The 21,028-nt window shown below is 53.9% G+C and overlaps 1 protein-coding gene and 1 long non-coding RNA gene across 7 annotated transcripts in view; one reads left to right on the forward strand and one right to left on the reverse strand.

Moving 5' to 3' along the window:
• The window catches only part of TTC7A (tetratricopeptide repeat domain 7A), a 156,383-nt gene extending 135,939 nt beyond the window's left edge, over positions 1 to 20,444 (forward strand). For 4 of the 6 annotated variants that reach the window (XM_032239477.1, XM_032239478.1, XM_032239479.1 and 1 more), the window contains 2 exons: positions 5,416 to 5,618; positions 18,039 to 18,260. In XM_032239477.1, the coding sequence (XP_032095368.1) occupies positions 5,416 to 5,618; positions 18,039 to 18,260 (425 nt within the window). Of the gene's footprint in view, positions 1 to 5,415; positions 5,619 to 18,038 lie in introns of all 6 variants that reach the window. The other 2 variants (XM_032239481.1, XM_032239476.1) reach the window with 1 other exon arrangement.
• On the reverse strand, positions 9,556 to 12,456 carry LOC116524276. The gene is made up of 2 exons (XR_004257248.1): positions 12,349 to 12,456; positions 9,556 to 10,466 (listed from the first exon to the last, which is right to left on the reverse strand). It is a non-coding gene; the product is annotated as an uncharacterized LOC116524276 (long non-coding RNA).
• Positions 20,445 to 21,028: the final 584 nt, after the last annotated feature.

Consider the following 21,028-nt stretch of genomic DNA (forward strand, 5'->3'; position numbering starts at 1 on the left):
AGGGTAATTTTCACCCCCTGAGCCGTATCCCCTCCCCTGGCTGCCATCACCACTAGCAAGCATCTACCGAGCACCTGTTGAATGGAGGGTTGCCAGGACCAGATCACCAGGGCAATGATCTCCCTAACCCTCCTCCCCAACCTGACCCAAGCTAAGAATACGATCAACATCCCCACCCCCACCCACCCTGCCTAATGACTCCACCAGCTGCAGCAAATTTGCAGCAAGAGAAAAAGATGCCTTGATCATTTTGGAAGGAGCTAATCCCCCTGGTTTGGGTCAAGATAAATTGTATCCCAATCTGTTTGGCAGTAAGTTCCATCATGAATTCACTCTTTGGTTGAATTCAAAGGGACTGCTGTAGCCTTTCTTTCTCAATTCTTGCCCTCCTCCCCTCCCTTCTTCAAGCTTCTTTCCAGTTCCAATCCAATGTGAGAAGCTGATGGACAGTTCCCACTTGAGAGACGGGCTGCAGGGCAATGCCTCTTGGGCAGCGGGTCTGTACGAGAGTGGGAGGCACAGAGTCCCATAGATGCTCCAGGATCTGAGTATTGAGAGAAGTGCTTTCCCTAAAAGCAACAACTACCCCCTCATCCCCTACTGCAGGTCATGGCTCTGGAAGCTGACAGTGGGCCAGAGGGGGAGACACATGTAGAGAGAGTTCCCCTGCCCTGGAGGTCCCGGGGCTTATGGACAGTTCTGGGCTTTGTCTAGGTTTAGGGGAAGCTGGCCTGAGTCTCAGCTCCCTGATGCCAGACTCCTGTGGTCTGGTGCTGGTGCCCTGGCCTGCAGTTGGAGGCCACCCCAGGTGTCTCCTGGGCAGACTTGGGGGGCTGGGGTGGGACAGCCAGCGCTGTGGCTGAAGCAGGTGTTTATGATGAAGCCATAGTCCAGGGAAAAGCTGGTACTCGCCCTTGGTCCTGCGTGCTCCTCTACTGCTTATCATCCTTACCCTCTTCCCAAATCTCCATCCTTCCCACCCGTTCCTGTCTCCATTCAGTGTCTTCTTCCTACGTCCTCCTCTTCCCTAGCTCCAGCTTTTTCTTCCCCGCTCCCAGCTTCCTGAGTCAGCAAGGCCACTCTTAGAACAGGCCCATGCAGCCCCTGACTGCCCTGTGCCCTCTGGGTCCCAGGGATGGAGGGTCTCAGATCAACCTGAGAACTGCCTGCAGACCTTTGAATTTCCTGTGTTGGTATGGGTGTTCTCCATTCTAGCCCCCTTGGTCTTCACTCTCCCTCTACCCTTGCCCTCTCCCCATCTTCCTTCTTTTTCTGGGCATTCATGTGCTCTGAGCGGCTGATGCTTATTTCCTTTGGGTCACCAAAACAGCCCCCACTGAGAGTCAAGGCTAGCCACAGTGAATTCCTTTGGGGGGCTAACCTATTTCTCTCCTGCCCTGTGGCTCGCCTCTCAGGTCTGGGGGAGGGTCTAGGTAGGAAGCACACTCACCTAGGGAAGGCTAAGAGGCTTAGGGGTGGGCCTAGGCTCTCTGTACCCTGCTCTTCAGCACAGAGCCAGCCTGCGGGTAAGGCCCTCCCTGCAAAGGAGATGTGGAAATAGCTCATGGAAAGTAGGCCCATCCCCCAGCCAGGGGTGGGAGAGCCTCAGCTTTGGCAGAAAGACTCAACCAACTCTGGGTGCAGGGTTAGACCAGGATGCCTCAAAAAAAAAATAATAAAAGGGCCTCTTGCAAAGCTCCAGGGAACAGATGTTTTCCATTTGTAGCCTGCTGGGAGAAAGCACAGAGGGGAGGGGGTGGAGAGAGACGGAGGGGAGAGGAGGAAAACTGGAGACAGACAAGCAAGAGAAGAGGTCAGGGAGTAAGCAGGAGGAAGATGAGAGCAGAGGGAGAATCAGAAAGGGGACGAGAGCGCGAAGGAACTGAGGGGCCCCTGGACGCTGAGGGTGCAGCAAGGCCCTGTGTGCTGGGGTGATGACCTCAACAATACAAATTCAAGGAAAATGTCAATCCCTGGCCAGAGGAGGCTGGGATGGGTGTGGGCACCACCGGGTCCTGGCAGCCAGGGCCAGGCTGGGGGGGATCAGGGCCATGGGTAGATGCAGTGCCCCAGGCCTCCTGCAGCCAACTGTCCATGGCTGGCAAAGTGGCCAGCAGTGTGCTTAGGGACACTGAGACTAGCAAGGGGCGCTGCACAGTCACCCAGACCTGTGGGCCTATCTGCAGGTTGGAGACCCACCCTGGAGGCCGGCCCTGCCGGGCACTGTCTGCCAGGCCGCCAGAAGTCCTCAGGAGGCCTCCCTGCCCGGGCTCTGTCTTCTGGTTTCCTGGCTAACTGGGTATGGAGCCTGTCAGTGGAGGAGCCCTAACGGTTCTTCAGGTCACATTCTCTGGTATGTGACCAGCCCAGCAAGGTCCAGGCCTCTGGAAGACCCAGGGCCCTGAGATAAGAGGGATTGGGATTGGGTGGGGTGCCCTCTAATTAATATCTGTTGATATGAATGTACTATGAGGGGTCCACAAGGGAGAGACCGGGGGCAGCCTCTGGAGACAGGGCAGCAAGTTGTAAACAACTTAATGAGCTATCCAGGGCCAAGCAGGCCAGGGAAATGGGGAGCCTGACCCCTGGGCCCTCAGCTAAGTTGAGCTTCTGGCAATGGAGGAAGCAGCTACCCCACAAAACTTACACCCACACACTTCCTTCTGCTTCTCCTCGCCCGTCACCTTGGGGGATTCTGCCACAGTGGAGCCCAGCCCACCTTCCTTGTCCTCTTAGCTAGTTCAAAGGCCTCTGCAGCCTTTAGGCTCTAGCTCCAATGCCACCTCCCTCAGGACGATTTCCCTGACCACACCAGCAGCACCAACTTGGCCCCTCCTGAGTGCCCATAATACTCCCATGTGGCACTTGTCATTCCACTGCTGTGGTCCCTCAGATGGTTTAGTGGCTCGGCTGCTCCCATACCTGCCCCCACTCTTTCTCCTCGTGGGGGGATCAGGCACATAGTACTCAATAGGTGCACGTTAGGCACTCAGTTCTGAAGGCAGCCTGTTCAGACACCCCCGCAGCAGCTCAACGGCAAAGCAGAGAGAGAGAGCTGAGGCTAAGATAACCAAATCTCTAACCCCTCCCTCCACTAGCCATCTGCCCCTGGGTTCAAAGCCCCCATTTCCTGTGCTCTCTGCCTTGGGAATCTCCATTTCAGGCTGTCCTCGGGGACTAGAGCCTGCATTTCTCTCCCATATCCAGGAAGCCTGGCTTCTCTGTGTTGAATTCTCTGACCCTCCCATGTTCTCATCTCCACTAGAGAAAGAGTCGTCTTGCTCAGAAAATGATGTATTTGAGGACGTGGCACACTACTCAGGTTGTACACTGAACCTTAGGCAATGCTCATGCCAAGTACCCCAGTGCCTGTTTTGCAGTCAAGGTCTTAGTTAGCCCTCTCCTGCTGCTTATTGAGACAGAAAGAGGGGACGTCTGGGCCTGGTTTCTCTACCTCTTTCTGGGAGCTTCCCTTGGGGATATCTGTTCTCTCTCCCACCCCAGACATGATCTGAACTAGGGTAACCTCAGCTGTCAGCTTTTGCTAGGCAGAGTTCTTGGCAAAACAACAAATCAGACTCTGCCGGCCCTTCTGCGCTCCCCATCTGTGTCTCAATCCTTCTGTGCCTTCAGCATAGGCCCAGCCCCAGGAGGGGGCAGCCAAGCCTGGGGCTGCTTTGAAGATGAAGGCTGAGTGCCTCCTGAGGCCAAACAACCGAGTCTCCTCAAGTGCCTGCCGTGGGGTGTGCCTATGCCGCGTGGGACTGAAATCTGCATTTGTGTGGGCTGGCCCTGATTGGAGAAACTGCCCCATTTCCCACTCTTCTGGTTCTGGGACAGATCCCCTCCTGCCTGCTGGCCCAAAAGGGTGTGTGTCCACTTTTGAGGGAAACCATGGAACTGCTGGGGAGTCCAGCCCTGGCTTTGTCCTTTCTCACTGAGGGAATGGGGCAGGGTCCTCACCTCCTAAGCCTGCATTTTTAAAGTTTGGATCATGATAGCACCTTCCTCCTTCCAAGACTTGCTGTCAAGGATTAATTAGAAAATGTTTCCCATACCCGGGGCTTGGCCCATCAGCTCTCCATCAGTGCAGGGGTGGTTTCTGTAGCTGTTAGCAACACTGCCTGGTTTGTGCCCTCCTTTGCCCCTGAACCTCTTCTTCCTACTTCTTCTCCCTCACCCTCCCCCCATCCTTGGCAGGGTCACTTGGTTCTCCCTGGGCTTTGAGCACACTCCCACCTTCAGTCAGCCCCTGCCTAGGAGACCAAGGGGCCCAAGGGGAGCTACCTGGTCAGCTTCCATCCCCATCTCCCTGGTCATGCAATGAACAAAGGAGTTGAAGGAACACTGAAAAAGAGGCCAGAGTCACCTGAGCCAGCTCTTAGCTCAGGGGATGCCATATCCCCATGCCAGGTTCTGAAGTCAGACAGCCCAGTGCAAACCCTGGCTTTACCACTTACCCACTGTGGCCATAGTCCAAAGCCTTGACCTCTCTGTGCCCAGTTTTTGCCCCTCTAAAGTGGGGTAATAAAAGTACATGTGCAGGGTGTGGTAGATCATGCCTATAATCTCAGCACTTTGGGAGGCCGAGGCGGATGGATCTCTTGAGCCTAAGAGTTCAAGACTAGCCCGGGCAACGTGACGAAAACCCATCTCTACAAAAAATACAAAAATTAGCCAGGCATGTTCACATACATTTGTAGTCCCAGCTACTCAGGAGACAGACTGAGGTAGGAGGTCAAGGCTGCAGTGAGGCCGGGCACAGTGGCTTACACTTGTAATCTCAGCACTTTGGGAAGCTGAGGTGGGCAGATCACTTGAGGCCAGGAGTTCGAGACCAGCCTGAGTCCCTCTACTAAAAATACAAAAATTAGCCAGGCGTGATGGTGCATGCCTGTAATTCCAGCTACACGGGAGGCTGAGACAGGAAAATCACTTGAGCCCGGGGGGCAGAGGTTACAGTGAGCTGAGATCATGCCACTGCACTCCAGCCTAGGTGACACAGGGAGACTCTGTCTCTAAATAAATAAATAATTATTTTTCTTAAGTTGCTGCCGTGAGCCACGGTCGTACCACTGCACTCCAGCCTGGGCGACCAAGGAGATCCTGTCTCAAAAAAAAAAAAAAAAAAAAAAAAAGAGTACTTGTTTTACAGGGTTTTTGTGAGCATTAACTGGAATGATCTTGATGCCATTGACTGGCACTTAGCAAGGTCCCTGACACAGAGGAAGCACTCAGAAACCATTACTTAGTGTTCCCACTGCATCCTATGGTCAGTGTGTCCCATGTTGTGACTCAGTGGGATAGTGTCCGTCACCTAAGACCAGTTCCCCAGCTCTGAGGATGCGGGGAGGGGGTCAGGATGCCTCTAACTCCCCACCACTCACACCTCCCACTGCCCTTCTGGTTTTGCAGCTGAGCTGTTCATGGAGCAGCAGCACCTCAAGGAAGCAGGTTTCTGCATCCAGGAGGCGGCGGGCCTCTTCCCCACTTCTCACTCAGTACTCTACATGCGGGGCCGGCTGGCTGAGGTGAAGGGCAACTTGGAGGAGGCCAAGCAGCTGTACAAGGAGGCGCTCACGGTGAACCCAGATGGCGTGTGCATCATGCACAGCCTGGTGAGTCAGACCCCCCCATTACCGCCACCTCCTCCCACTGCCTCAGGGCCCTTATCCCGCTTTGTCTTTCCTTGTCCTCATACTCCACTGCCTGCCTGTGCCTTGTTACTGCTGCTCCCTGGAGTCTGGGAGAGGGGGCTTCCCTCCTGCTCTGTTGGAAGAGACAGTGCTTGGGATACCTTAGCCTTCTCTTGTAGACACAGGCCATTTCCCTTCAATCAGGGTCTGTGTTGATTACAAAATCTAGAAGGTTTGGTTGATACTCTTTGTGACTTCCTTTTGCTGTAAGTTTCTACAAAGCCATCTAGCCCCAGAATGCTCTCATTGTTACCCAGGAGACCCTTACCCTGGAGATTAATGCAGACTCTAGGCAATTACCAAAGTGCTCTTCTTTCTGGGAGTCCCAGACCCTCCCTGCCTCCTCCACTTCCGAGGAGCTCCACATCTCTTTGCTGGGATTCAGGGGGGTTTCTGGGGTGGGCTGCCATGTCAGGCCGGACTCAAGCACATATTGAGAATGATCCCTGGGGTACTAAAAGGATCTAGTAACCCCTAGTCCTCATTCATGGGCTCAGGACTTGGGTGCCCTAGGCACAGTGGCCTCCCTGTGGGAAGCTCAGAGGCTGGGGAGCAGGATGCTGATGCTCTTGTTCTGGCCTTACCTCTACCTGGTGATCATGGGCAGGTCAGCCACCTTCTTGGAACCTTGGTTTTAATTATCTGTCCAGTGGGTATCGTCTGGTCCAGGAAACATTTATTGAGCACCAGCTCTATGATAGACCCTATAGATTATCATTTTTCCCCTGCTTTCCTTTGCTGCTTCCAGAGAACAGGTAGCCGGATAAAGGTAGTGATCTGGAAGCATGCAAGCCTGCATCTGCACAGGTGATTTTTGAAGGACAATCTAGGAGCCCATAGTTAGCAATAGTCTTTCCCTGTTAGGGTCTGGGTTCCACCTCGAATGTTCCCCTGTGAGAGTGCGCTGAGAACAGCCATTAGGGTATCCGTGACATCTGCCATGTAGAGAGCACAGAGGGATCAGGAGAATCGCTCCAGATGGCTGGAGGGTTGGCATTGCCAAAAGGGGGCTGATTTGTCCATGAGTAGAAGCTACAGGGAGTTAGATTTCAGCCGTGTCAGGGAAAACATTATAACTCTTAGCATAGTCTAGGCACATACTCGGTAATCATCTCTGAGAGTGTCGCCAAGAGAATGCAAATCACATGCCGAGGAGCCAGAACAGGTCATCTTCATAAGGTCCTTTCCAACCTGAGAATCCTTGAAAAGGAAATAGAATAGAAATTCCTAGCTCAGCTATTATTCCCACTGCCTGATTTCTATAAAGATTTCTAACGTAGGTTTGTGTGAATGTTCAGCCTCAGATGAAGAAAGCCCATGCAGCCACCATACACCCTTGTTCATGTTCCCTCCCAAGTGGCTCCGCATTGCCTTCCAGTCGGCTCAGCAAATGTTTGCTTTTCTGCAAGAGGCTTCTTCCTTCCTCCCTCGATTTTAGACGTTAGCTTCCCTGATAAATGCCTCGCCAGAGGTCACATCCAGAAATTTGATTAGGGCGGTGGGAGGGAGGGTCTGGGCTCTATCATTAGGCCTGCAGCCAGGCAGAGATGTCTGCCTTCCACTGTGTTGACGGATATTAGCCGGCAAGCTCAGCCCTGAAAACCCAACAAAATCCAATAACAAGTACAATTTTGAAGTAACAGTGTACCATTTTTCATTTATGCTTATTATTGTTTGTAGCTATTTTCCTGAAATTGAAGCTGTTTCCAACAGTGGGTTTCCATGGTAACTGAATAGCTATCCAGAGTGGCTCCCTGCAGATGTTTCTGAAATGGTACCTTTTTTCTTCCTGAGGTTCCCTGCTGATTTGATGGAATTGGAGCAAGTCAGAGCCAGCCCTGCCCTCTTTTAAAGTTACAAGCAACCAGAGGGGCGGTCGGCTTCTGCGTGGGCAGCCCATCCCCTGTCTACAGGCTCTGTTCCTGCCAGCATCCCACTCATATGCATAAAGAACAGCAAATGTGAAGCCTGGGGAAGATTTACGAAGCACTCTTTTTCTAAAGACATTTGAATGCTTTGGTGTGTCAATCTCAAGTGTTCCCAGATTTAAGTGTCTTCCCTGTGCTGGTCTGAGACTCAGGACATCTGGGGTCTAATCCTGGCTCTGGCCCTGATCCACTTGGGGGACTTAGGAAAAGACACTTAACTTGCATGTTCCTGGTGTCCCCTTCTACAGATAATAATCCTTGTTCCTGGGCCATAGTGTTGTTCTAATCAAATGAGGTGATGCATGTGAAAGTGTGAAAGGTACATGTGAAAGTGCCTGCAGTGCAGTCCCAGAGATTGCAAAGCACAGCGCAGAGTATGCCACCCCACTTCAGTCCCTCACCAGTATCAGACATTGCTAATCAATCACAGCCCCTTTTTCCCACTGAGCAGAGATGTGATCTTGGAATCTTTTTCAACATGATACAATGATAGGAACTACTAGCTGTCATTCTAAGTCAGTTTCACATTTATGTAAGGAATTCATTGTAAAAATAGTAGAGGAAAGAGACACATCAGTCATCTGAGCCTTTGTGAGCTCTGGAGGTTGGTACAGTCTTGGAGAATTACCAAGAGAGGAATGTGGAAGGGAGGTGATACCTGCTGTGATACCTCCCAGGGCAGGCTCCCAGGTAGGACACTCTGGCCTTACCATGCCACTGTGACTTTATGAGGATATTGGCCTCTGATCAGTACAAGGGAAAGGAGAGTGTCCCCTCTCCTGAGGGCACAGCCACCCACAAAGCTGGGCTGGAAGAGTTTAGGGTCTCCAGGTCTGGAAAGACTCCCTGAGGCCTGGAAAGAGGAGGGCGGAGATATTCTTAGTGTGCTGCGTGGGTGCTGAGTTTGGCTCCACAGTCCTTAGGGTGGGATTGGCAAGTGCCAAGAGGGTGAAGAAAGCCCACTGGGAGTTAAAGACTTTACTCTTAGGGGCCAGGGGCCCCATGTTTCTAAGAATATAAATTTTCACAAAGAGTGGGTTCTCTACCCTCCGTGTCTGGCTATCCCTGCCCTAGATGCGATAAGAGATGTTTCTGTGGTACTAGCCCTGCTCTGGGTTTAGCTTAGAGTTTTCTACCCAGACTAGGCAGGAAGGAGATGCCACCTTGGCAATTCTCTGCTGGGCAAGAGAACCAGCAGAGTTTATCCCAAGTTTGTCCATCAAGCTCTGGTCCTGCTGGCTGCCGTCTGCGCTGGGCTTAAGGATGGCCAGGGGCCTTCGGGAAGCTGGCAAGTGTAGAAAGAAAAAGAAATGTGCTCTCTGCAGTGGAAATCAAATCACAGGAGCAGGTCCTGACAGTCTGCCAGCACGGTCCCAGACTTCTCTCCAAGTAGCTGGAAATCCCACTCGACTAGGGTATTCAGAACCGAATTCACTGGCAGAAAAGTCTAGCCAAGAAGGGGAAGGGTGAACTTTGCCTGCCTGCCCCTGGGGAAACGTGAGAAGGAAGGCAGAGGCCCTCCCAAGATGCGCAGGTGTGGCCGGTTGACACTGCCCTTCAGAGAGGGCTTCAAGGCTTGGCCAGGAAGGGACCACAGGCAGCCTGCACTCTGCTTGGAGCTTATCTCTGTCCTGCCATCTCCCTGGATCTCCTCTGCATCAGGAACTTCCAAGGACAGTAGGGGCACCTGAGGACATCAGGGAGGCCCACTAGTAACTGGTGGACTGGTCGGGTCATTGAGAGCCCTTCCAGGAGGGGGTTCCTTTGAGGTTACCTGACCTTCATGATGGGAGGGTCATTGGTTGGTCATGAGGCTGAGATTAGAGCACCTCATGGAATGATTGGCTTGACTTGCTTTCTCAGTGTAGGGAAGGAAAAAACAATTTTCCCTCTACCTTAGCTGGGACCCTAGTAACAGAAGACAGATTAACAAGGAAAAACAAACAAAACTTTATTAACATGTATAAAATGTGCTCATGGGAGATACTCAGGGAAAATGAGAAAAGTTTAAAGAGGTGGCTTAGAAGTCTGGCTTACATAGCATCTTCAACCAAGAGCATACAATTTAAAAGAAGCAATGAGACAAAGAAAAAGGACCTGGAGTCTCTGAGGATGGCAAATTGTGGGAAGATAAATCCATGGGAAACTAATGGTAGATAAAGGCTAGTTAGCAAAGCTTGTTATATAGATTCCTCTGTGTCATCTCCAGGCTGATAGGGGGCTAAGATTGTGTTCTGTAATCAACCTTTGTCCTTCCTGGTTGAGAAGGGAGGAGGGACACCCTTGTAAATTTATATCCTGCTTTTAGGCAAATAGTGGGAGGGCAGAGAGCTTTTCTTGTCTCTGTTGCCTTTAGCTCAAAATGATCCTTATGCCCAGGTGGCATATTTTTGGGTGGCATGTTCTGCTACCCTTCAGCACCCCCTGAAGAAGGTTCTAGCCCTGGCCACAGAGACACCCACTTTCCCTGCCCTCAGCTTGGCTAAGGAGAGTGTGGATGCTTCAGTGCAGCTTGTCTGCACTGCAAGAGACAACTTGACACTCTCAGGCACTAGTGGGCAGGCGAGGTGTCTGCGGGTGGCACTCTGCCCTCTTCTCCCAGGGGCAGACTCTGGAGGGGAGGAGTTTCCTGGTCACTCCCCTGCCCCAGCCCCTCCCCTCCTCATGTTTTCTTCTTGGTGAGGGAGTTCCAGGCTCTCCAGAACCCCTCCCCATCAGGCACCCCTGCAGCAGGGGGGAGATGGCTCTGCATGAGCTTTGGCTTTAGTGATATAATTGCTGGGATGCAGTTTCTGAAGCATTATGACATGTGATGCCCAGCACCTTCTCTCTCCAAATGCCCCTGGAAAGACAGGAAGACGGCATTGTTAGCTGCAGTCCTCTTGATGACAGAGTGACAATGCATGATTTCCCTTTATTGGTTCCCTCTTGTGCCAGTATGGAGCAGGCTGCCTCATTCTTTAAGTGGGTTTGGGGAATCAAGAGCATGGGTATGGCCTCAGAGCCCCTCATCCCTCACCCCAGGCTGTGGCTTGAGGGGGCACATCTTAAGTCCCCAGAAGCTCCCTGCCACCACCCCTGGTACCTCCCAAGGAGGGACCTGAGTCACTGAGGGCCAGAGCTCTGCCCATCCAAGCCCTGAGGCTCTGGGCTGGGCCTTTTTAGGTGCTCTGGGACTTCACCAAGAAGGCTTTGGTCTCTAAGGCCAAAAGGGTGAACTCTGACCACACAGTGCTGCATCCATCACCCCCTCCTGCTGCTGGCTGCTCCTCTTCTCCATCGTGGAGGGCTGGACCAGACACGAGGGGTGACAAACCTAAGACAAGCAGCCCTGCGTTACGGTGGCACTCGAGGGTCACTTTCCTCACTGGGCATCTTGGTCCATTTTGTGTTGCTATAACAGAATACCTTAGACTGGACAATTTATTATTCTTTTATTTTGTTTTTATTTTTCTGTAGAGACAAGGTCTCGCTGTGTTGCCCAAGTTGGTCTTGAGCTCTTGGGCTCAAGCAGTCCTCCCACCTCAGACTCCCAAAGTGCTGAGATCACAGGCATGAGCCACCATGTGTGGCCTTTTTTAAAAATATATTTTTATAGTAATTTACAATAAGCAGAAACTTATTTGGCTTATAGTTCTGGAGCTGAGAAGTCGAAGATTGAGGGCCACATCTGGCGAGGGCATTCTTGCTGCCTCATCCCATGGCAGAAGGTGGAAGGGCAAGAGAGTGTGACAGAAGGGAAAGCAGAGCTCATCCTCTTATCAGGAACCCACTCCTGAGATAACAGCAACAAGCCATTCAGGAGGGCAAAGACCCGCTGACCTCACCTCTTAAAGGCCTCACACTTCAGTCCTGCTGATTGAGGCTTAAGTTTCTAACACATGAATTTTGAGGGACACATTCAAACCATAGCATTGGGTCAGTTTTTTTTCCTATCAAATTGGGATGATAATTTAGACTCTTGTGATAATTTAGACTCTTCAAGGGGTCATTTTAGGTCTCAGGTGAACTGAAAGCTGTGAAAAGATGAGTCACCGCTGGGCATTTTTACTGCTATTTTCACATAGAAGACTTGGTGGCATGTGGCCTGAGCCTGAGTCCCACCTCGGACCAGGCTGGTTTCTGTTGGGCCATACTTACTGAGGGAAGAGGATCTTTGCCCTGGATTTCCTTGTGATGCCAGCAGGGTGCTGAGAAGACAGGCAGGGAGTACCTGGCAGGGACGGGGACTTCCAAGCTGCCTTCGAGGTTTTCCTTGGGTTGGTTGGCTGAGTCCCACTTTGCCTTCACTCACTGACCAAGATCCGTAACCTCTCAGAAGCTCAGTGTTCTCATCTGTAAAATAGGGCTTGCTCTACCAAGCACCAAGGGCTATTGTTAGAATTACGTTAAATAATTCTGTAAGTTAATGGTCCAGTCATTGGGGTCATTTTCATGCTTTTCACTTTGAAGCATAGCTGCCAGGCCATGTTCAGATGCTCTTGGTTCTCGGGTGGGAGTGGAAGCCTGGGGCCAAGCCCCAGAGACTCATTGCAGTAAAGCCACTCCATCCTCACCAAGTCCACAGGGAAATCTGGCGCCAGCACAGATGTACAGGACACAGACCCTAGCTGCCTTGTGGATGGGACAAGAGTACACACAGTGCCAGGCCTGGGCTAACCTTAGCTAAGGGGGAGGGGAGCCTGCTTTGCAGGGGAGAATGAGTTGAGGGATGAGGGAGATACCTTGGGTAATCTGTGCCCATTGGGGTGGAGGCTCTGCGGTGGCAGGCTCTGAGGAGGCCCTGGCCTGTCGTCATACTGGTTCAACATCTGGTTCAGCATCTGTTTTCTGACTTGAAGGAGGAAGGACGTTCTGAGCAGCTGAGGAGCGACACTCAGTGCCTGGCATTTTGGAGGTGCCCCGACACTATGCAGAGCTCCGTGTACAGAACAGCAGGGTCCCGGGTTCCTGGACCAGTGGCCTCTGCTGCTTATGCCCATGTCTCAGGGTCCAGGACGTACCACCAGCTCTAGGCTTCTCTCTCCACGTTCATTTCTTGAGCTGCGGCAGGTAGCTTAGAGGGGTCTAGGCCATGAGAGGACTTGGAATCTTGCTTCTGCTGGGCAGGAAAGTTCAATAGGAACATCTTGGCTGTGTGACCTGTGATGCTGTGGTTTTATTGTGAGCTCTCTCTTCACCCCTCTCCAGTACTGCCTGAGGTCACACTCCCTGATGGGAAAGTGGAGAAAGAAGTAGAGGGTTCTGCAGGCCCACGGTGTGGGGGGTGCAAGGGTATGTCCCGCAGCACCTGCTCGATGGGGATCAGAGGCCCCTCTACAACCACCTTATCCCTGGGCTGGCACAGCCCCCTGCATACACCCTGAGCCCTGGCTCAGGACTTTTGGAAAACCTTAGGCTGTTGTAGGCTCCTGAAGTCCGTCACCAGCTCTAATGAGGAAGCCTGCCATAGATTCGGATCACAATGATACTTGAGCCAGGCGTGGTGGTTCACGCCTGTAATCCTAGCACTTTGGGAGACTGAGGCGGGCAGATCACCTGAGGTCACGAGTTCAAGACCAGCCTGACCAATATGATGAAACCCGTCTTTAAAAAAAAAAAAAAAAAAAAAGAATGATATTTGAGCACTGCTGGCTTAATTAAGCTCCAGAATCATTTTTTTCAAAAAAGGAGTTAGAAAGACTCACCCTACATGGAGAGAAAAGGTGCAGACTTTTCCCCCTGTCCAGTAGACCCCCTCCCCAAACTGGCCTTCACTGTGCCTTAGGCTGTGCCTCCTGCCCAGAGAGGGGAGCTGCTGTGACTGGTCCCCCTTCTCACTCCCCAACACGGGGGCTCACTTCTAGAACCCGAGATCCAGAGGCCTAGCCACAGCCTCCTGACTGAGCCTGGAGGAGTGGGCCAGGTAGTGCGCCAGGGTGGGCAGAGGCCCCTGCAGACCTAGAACCTGATACCAGCCCAGGAAGGGGAGGAGAAAAGCCCCAGTCCCCTGCCCAGAGGAGATGGCTGGCAAAGAAGTCAGTTTCCTGGTGGCTTGTCAGGCTCCGAAGTCCCCCAGGATGTGACCCACCTGGCCGCTAGCCGCTGGCCCCTGTCCCTCTGAAAATGGACAACCCCTAGCCCCAGCTGAAGAGGCCTACTGGTGTTCTTTAACATCTCACTTGTAAAGGACCCCAGAAGAGAAAGGGACAGGCACCCACTGCCCCAGGAGACCCCCACCTAGGTTGGGCTCCATATGAATCTGGGCCCTTCTCAGTAGGTGCCTCTTCCTTTGAGGCCTAGGGGGATCTGGGGTGAACACATCCCACTCCAGCACTGGGTGGGGCTGGAAGGGTTTGGGCCCCTTCCCCCCAACAGGGAAGTGGGACCCAGCTGTAGCTTTGGAGCTGCCCTGGCTTCAGGAGGGCTGTGGTGATGGGAGTGGGAGGTTCTCAGCCTGGAGAGGCGCCTCCCCCTTCCCATTCCAGGTCTGGTTGGACAGGTTGAGGCTGACACACCTGAGAGAATCTAGAGTTCCTGAGAGCATGGAGCTGGGCCGGAATGAGGGCCTTCCTGGATGGGTGTGTCCGTGTTCCAGGGTGATGAAAGGGAGGGGCCCTTCCTGTAGAGCAGGCTCCTCACAGCAGCCCTGGTGTCCCCAAACACAGGCTCCAGGGACCAGAAGGCTGCTGCAGCTTCCAGCTGATTCCCGGCTTCCCAGCTGGAAAGGCTGTTACAGAATCCCAGGAATGTGCCTTGAGCTCAGAAAGAAAATTCCCAAAATAACTTCTATAAATACTTGAGGGCAGGGGTGGGGACGGAGGGCTCCGCCTGGCCCACAGCTGGCCTTGCGCCCGAGCTGCTTCCCAGGGCAGGCCCCCCTCAAAAGAAGAAGAGGCATGCACACCCCTAGACCTTTATGCTGCCCACCCTTGGAGAGCATCGTCAGGCACTGAACTTACGAGGTGGGATGGTGTGCAATGGGATTCTGAAAAGGCAAGATCCTTTTCCCCTCATGTCCTCCCAGGCCATAGCCCCTGGCCACACACTGTGCCTCTGCCGAGGACCTGGGTCCCACAGGGAGGCTCCCTGCTGAGTGTGAGCCCAGACCCCAGCAAGGCTCTAGGCCCCTTAGGTCCTACGCCTTCATGGCCTTAACAGGCAGGACTTTCCGGGCTCTGCATGGGTAGCATCCCTGGCCAGAGCTTCATACCTGGAAGCGTGTGGGTGCCTCTGGATTCCCTGGCTCTGCATCTGGGCTGCGTCCTGAGCTCTGTTGAGCTGCTGTCCCATGGGAAATAACAAAGCAGGCAGGAGACTGGGGCTCTGTCCCTCTCAGCCTGGGGAGGGCCAGGATAGGAATCACATCCATGAGCCCCACAGTAACTAAGCGTGACCCTGAGGTGGTTGTGTGGCCAGGAGGGACTCCGTCCTCAGGGAAGGCTTCCTGGGAGAGCAGGGTCTCGAGCACATGAGATGTGGCCACACATCCCCACTCCCTGAGATCCAGGAAGGGAGAGAAGAAGGAAGGTCCTGAGGTGGGAATTTCTGGGGACTTCCCCAGAGCCCATGTCTTTGGCTGTCACTGCCCAAAGCGCCCCCTTGGAGGTATGGTGTCTGGTCACCCTAAACAACTTGGACAACACTTTCGAATCCCTGTGGGCTGCCAGCACAGCTATGGCATCTCCCAGGGCAGGGTCAGAAGCTGAGAGCCTCTCAGCAGGTCTGGTCTTTCCTCTCAGCATGGGGCACCCCCTTACCGGGATGAGGAATGGGGAATTCACCTGGGACATTTAGATGGAATTGAGATGCCAGTTCTTGTTCCCACCCTCTCCCTGGAGACCTGTTCTCTGGGAGAGTCGGGGAGCCAGGAAGATGCCTGCAGGCCCTTGGTGCGGCACTAGGCTCGGGGCAGAGTAGGTGAGACCTCACATCTTCCTGGGGCTGTGCCCTGCCCAGTTGTCAGCCAGCAAACAGCGCTGAGTTGCTACCAAACATGAACTCGGCTGGTGTCAGGGGCAGGTGGCAGCAGATCCTGTTACAGGCCCTGGGCCTCTGGGCCCCAGCCTGACCCCAGCCCGGTGTCTCCTTTCAGGCTCTAAGGTCAACACACCAGGGTGGGGGGACATGAGCCAACCCACCCCAGCCACGGTCCTCCCCCACAGAGAGCCATGCCTTCTCCCACCTTCTAGAGAGATCAGCCATGCCACCTGCTCCCCACCCAGAAGGGTCCTCTACTCATCTTGGAGATGCTACTGTTTGCTGTCTGTCCCCTCCTTGGTTTTTCAAATTCATCACTGCAGAATCCTCACAAGAGCCCCACGAGGAAGGACTGTTTCGTTGCTTGGTTTACAGATGAGGAAACCACAGCTCAGAAAGTTGGCCACTTGTCCGTGGTCACAGCACTTTTAGTGGCAGAGCTGGGATTCCACCTGGCCAGGGCTTCTGGCCACCAAGCCCTGGGCCTTTCCTCTCTACAGATACAGAAGAGGCTACTGCAGACCTCCCAAACTGAATGAAACACACACACACCAGCCTGCAGACACATCTGGATTTTCCCAAACACCCACATACTTCTTGAGATCAGGGGTTTTCAAACTCGTTTTCAGCAGTTGAGCCCTTTTTTCAAACAAAATCCCATGTGGAAGCTTGCTATAGAAAACTGAATGTGTGGAAGCCACTCGGCCCTGACGCCCTCCGGGAGGCCTCGCCCTCTTCCTGTGTTGCTCCCTCCTGGGCAGCGCTCACAGGGCTCAGACCCTCCATTTTTGGTGCTTAATTTTGGTGTCTGGCGGCCCGTTGGCTGGCCTGCCTTCCCTCCTCCCTGTGGGCCCTGTTCCATTGTGAGCTGCTGGGCCTGCGGGTCGTGTGGGCAGAACAGCTAGGCCTGGTGCCCTGCTGGCCAGCCTGGCCACTACCCTTGGTCCCAGGCAGCCCTGAGTCAGCACCGCTCCCATCTGGCAAGAGCGGAAGACCCTGCCTGAAGCTCCACCCCACCCGCAGCCACCCTGTCCTCCCCTGGCCTCTGCACGCATCAGCCATGTGTGTGGTTCCTTGCTACAGCTTTGCCCAGGGCTGGCAGAGGCACTGTGAGGACAGCCTCTTTTTCCCCCGCCCCCTGGCTGCAAGATCTCCAGCCAGCGCCTCTGGAGAGGGAGAGGCTTTTCCTAGGGCTTCCTGAGCGCCATCTTTCACTCCCGCCTAATTGGCTGTGTTCCAAGCTCTCTGAGGACTTCATGAAACCAGGCGTGTGCATCTTCCCCAGCACGTCTCCATAGCAACAGAGGGCCTAACTCTGGGGAGCTTGGTGAGGAGGAAAATGTTCCAGCTAAAAATGTACATGGCCGTCAGTGGGCGGGCATTGGAAAGGGGACTCCAGGCACATAGAAGGCAGCTCCCCACCCCCACTGCAACCCCCACCTGTCCAGGGAGTCAGTGGTGAGCTTTACCTTCTGTCTTGGAACAAGAGAAGGGCCCCTGTGCTGTCATCTCAGGCTGCTCTCAGGGCCGAAGCAGGGATCAGTGGGACAGTGTGAAGCAAACTTCCTGGGACCTGCGGCTGAAAGGGGGCCCTCCCACCTCCCTCCACTCACTACCCTGTCTCCCTACCGACTTCCGGGCATGGGTAGAAGAGGATGTAGTGGGGACAGGGTGCCAGTTTCACTTCCCAGCCTCTTTTGACAATTCCTGTTACTTCCTCTATCTCTTTAGTAACAGGGTTGTTTGAGCCAAACAGCAGGGCCAACCTCCCCTGCAACTGACCCAGAACCTCCAGGCCTTTCATCTTTCAGCCATTCCAGCCCATTCACCCAGTGCTCCATTCAGCCAGCACCCAGTCCCCGGCCATCTGACTCTCCTCCCTGGGGAACCACCACATGCACACACACACGCACACACACTAAAGCTTTTCCTCCCAGTGGCAGTGACAAAGCCCCATAATGTGTCATCCTCCGTCTCTCTGCGTCCCTGGGGTGAAGGCAGCTCTGGGCAGCAGGAAGGACTGAGAAGCATGGTCCCACTGAGTGAGAACACACTCCGGCCAGACGCTTCTCAGAGCCTTACGCTTCCTGACTCCTTTCAACCTCACCCCGCCCTTAAGAGACATGCTGTGATTTTCCCACTTAAAGATGAGGAAACAGGGCCAGAGAGCTGGGATTTGCCCAGGATCCTCCAGACAGGGTGACTTAAAAGCCGGTTCCTTGGGACCTCCTGCAGTGGGTTTCCCAGGAGGCTGGGGTTAAAGCAGGGCTTGAGCAGGGCCAGGTAGGATTTGCATGGGTAAAGTCAAAGCCACTCAACAGTGCCCAAGCCAGAGATTCAGGGAGCCTCTCGAGCTGATGGCTGCTGCCACCTGTGCACCTGTGCTTGGCCCCATTGCCAAGATGCCTGTGCCCTGGGATGCCCCTACTCACCCTTCCCTGTGCTTGGTCTGCAGGGTCTGATGCTGAGTCGGCTGGGCCACAAGAGCCTGGCCCAGAAGGTGCTTCGAGATGCTGTGGAAAGGCAGAGCACATGCCATGAGGCGTGGCAGGGCCTGGGCGAGGTGCTGCAGGCCCAGGGCCAGAATGAGGCCGCCGTTGACTGCTTCCTCACCGCCCTGGAGCTGGAGGCCAGCAGCCCTGTGCTGCCCTTCTCCATCATCCCCAGAGAGCTCTGACGACACTGCAGCTGTAGGGAGGGAGGGGCCAGCCAGAGGCAGCGGTAGTTGGGAGTCTGGGTCAGGGTGGGGCGATGGTGGCATCAGGTGTGGGGCCTCAGGGAAATGCATCTTTAGTGAACGCCTCCACAGCTGCAGCCCTCCTTCTCTTGGCTAGGCCAAGAGGGTCTTCCTGGATTTCTTCCTTAGTGCCTTGGGAAAGTCTGACTTGAACCCTAAGTGCCTTTGCAGAGTTTTTTGGCAACCAGACTTGCTCCCCAAGAGCTGGGGCCGGGGGAGCCTCACAGCTGTTCTTCACTCTCACTCATGCCTCTGGCTTGGGGTTTGGGGTTCTCACTCCCCAGTCTCAGCACAGGTTCCTGGATCCCTCTCAGGTCTTGCCCAGGGCAGTCACATCTTGAAGACACTGCAGGCAAGTGGGAAGACAATGGGATTTCTGGGTTCATTTCCCAGACGGAGTTAGTACATTATGCCCATGTTGCCCCTCTGCCCCCTGAGGCCAGCTGGGCCCCACCATGCTCTTTCCCTCTGCTACCAAATCCCTTTGGGGCCTCTGGTGTCTGGCCAGGGTACTGAGCACTGGCCCTAACGCTTCCATTTGCACCCACCCCATCTCCCTGGAAATGTGCCCCAGCCCAAGCAGCCTCCAGATGCTTTAGATCCTATGGTTGCTAGACCCAGTTTTTTCTAATACCCTGAGTCAACACGTTACTCCTGCAGGCCTTACGCTACAATGCAGGTCCCTTGAGGGCCAATAACATGGAGGTGGGCAATTTCTAGGACTGTCCCCAGTACATCTCATCACCCATAGTCCCTCTTTTGCCTCAGGCCTTCCTGGGTGATCCAAGCCTCACGCTGGCCTTTTGGGTTCCCCTGCCTGAGGGCCTACAGGGGCAGTGGTTAGAGACCTGAGGAGGGGACAGAGCCCAGCCCCTCTCCTGTGGCTGAGTACGCCTCGGTGTCCATGACACCTGTCTTCGGGGCCTGGGGGCTGTGGACATATGTCCTCCCTGCTGCCCAACGCTCCTGGAACTCTTCCCTAAGGAGACAGTCCCCCAGAGGCCTATCAGGGAATCCTTTTGCATCTGCACTTTGGGTTTTAGTTTCAAAGCTCCATCAGGTAGAGCTCACATTTCAGGATGTGTGGAAAGCTTGGGTGAGGGCTGCCCTGGTTCATCATCGCTCCGCCTTCCTTGGAGGGAGAGGGCTGTTGGAGACCACCCATCCATGCACACCAGCTCAGCACTGCATGTCCCGAGGTGACTCCCAAGACCCCTGCACCAGGCCAAGGGGCACCACAGAGGACGCCGGATCCTTTGCCTCTTCCTGGTTGAAGGATCTCTCGATATGTGTGTGTATGTATATAAATATAGTTTTATATATATATATATAAAATAGAGATCTATTTTTTTCTGGAATTATGTTAGAAAAGTAAAGAAAAAGCAAAATGCTGTTGATTTATCTCAGGGTGCCCAAAAAGGTTGTAGTCAATTTTTGGTACTAGGAAAGGCACCAAATGCTTTTCCTGACTTAAGTATTTCCTTGTTGGAAGCCACAGAGGGCCAGGCCAAGTTGCTGCCGGTGACTTTGCAGATTGAATAAAGAGACCCTCAAAGGGGAAGCAGGCTTGTCTGAAGCAGCATGTTTATTCACTGGGCACGTAGCTCCAGCATCTGCCTTGAGCCAGGCCCTAGAGAGGAGGGGGTGTTGCAGGAGGAGGGAGGCCACAGAACTCATCGAGCCAAGACCTGGGCCCAGCTGGGGAGGGGTGTAGAGAAGCAAGAAGGGGAGGGAGGATCCTCTGGGAAAACATGGATTTGAGCTGGTGAGAGCGTTGCCAGGTGAGGCTAGGCTAAAGCCTGGAGGGAGTAGGAGGAGGCAAGAGCAGTCCAGGCAGAGCTGATCCTGGCCTCTGACCTGTCCTTCAGGACACCCCGAAGACCCTGCTGCCTCCAGGCATCGCTGGGAGAGGCCAAGGCAGGACTCAGAACAGAGACCCCCTTGGACATTGCTGTTGGGCCATCTTCCGCTACAGAGAAGAAGCCTAGGAGAGAGGGCATGGGAGGGATCCGGGCCTTGTTCAGATTGGCCACCTCTGCTGAGAAGTCCATACCAGTAGACCCCTAGTAATATATACCAATGTACTGTGGATATTATAACCTGCATTGAAACAATTCTAAAGAATGCTGCACATTTACACAGAAGCTCTGTTGTCTTCATGTACCCCAGGGGATCACCCCCAAGGCTGCAGCCACCTCAAGACAGCTGTCCTGAGGCTTCCCCTCAAACCCTGGGCTGTTGTCGACCATCTGGACTCTCCTCTTGCCATGCCTCCCAGTGATCTGGCCTCCTCCAATGCCCACCCTCCCTGCCTGTGCCATTGCTGTCCTCAAAAGGAAGGGCTTTGTTTGCAGCCTTTGATTGCGCAGCTTCTCTTGCTGTAGCCTTATTTACAAACTTGAGTGATTGAACACTTGCTATCAAATTACTTGCCATGTATCCCAACCCCCAGCTTGTGACCTCCTTGGGTGAGAAGTACAGGCCACCTTAGGTGGCAGGGGGTGTCTGCCAGCCTGGGGCAGGCTTAGAAATTCATCCTGCAGGGAGAATGGAGAGAATGTGGAAGGAGGGAAGGCTCGCCTTCTGATGGGAACAGGGTTTCCCAGGCTGATCTTAAATTGGTCAATGCTGGAGAGTCACGCAGCAGTGGAGACCTGCTGAGGGCCCCAGGCACGGCCTTAGCCCAGGTGCCGTGTGTAAGCCCTGCT

Source organism: Sapajus apella, unplaced genomic scaffold, assembly GCF_009761245.1.
Source record: "Sapajus apella isolate SASKATOON/1434 unplaced genomic scaffold, GSC_monkey_1.0 scaffold44, whole genome shotgun sequence".
NCBI classification, from domain to species: domain Eukaryota; kingdom Metazoa; phylum Chordata; class Mammalia; order Primates; family Cebidae; genus Sapajus; species Sapajus apella.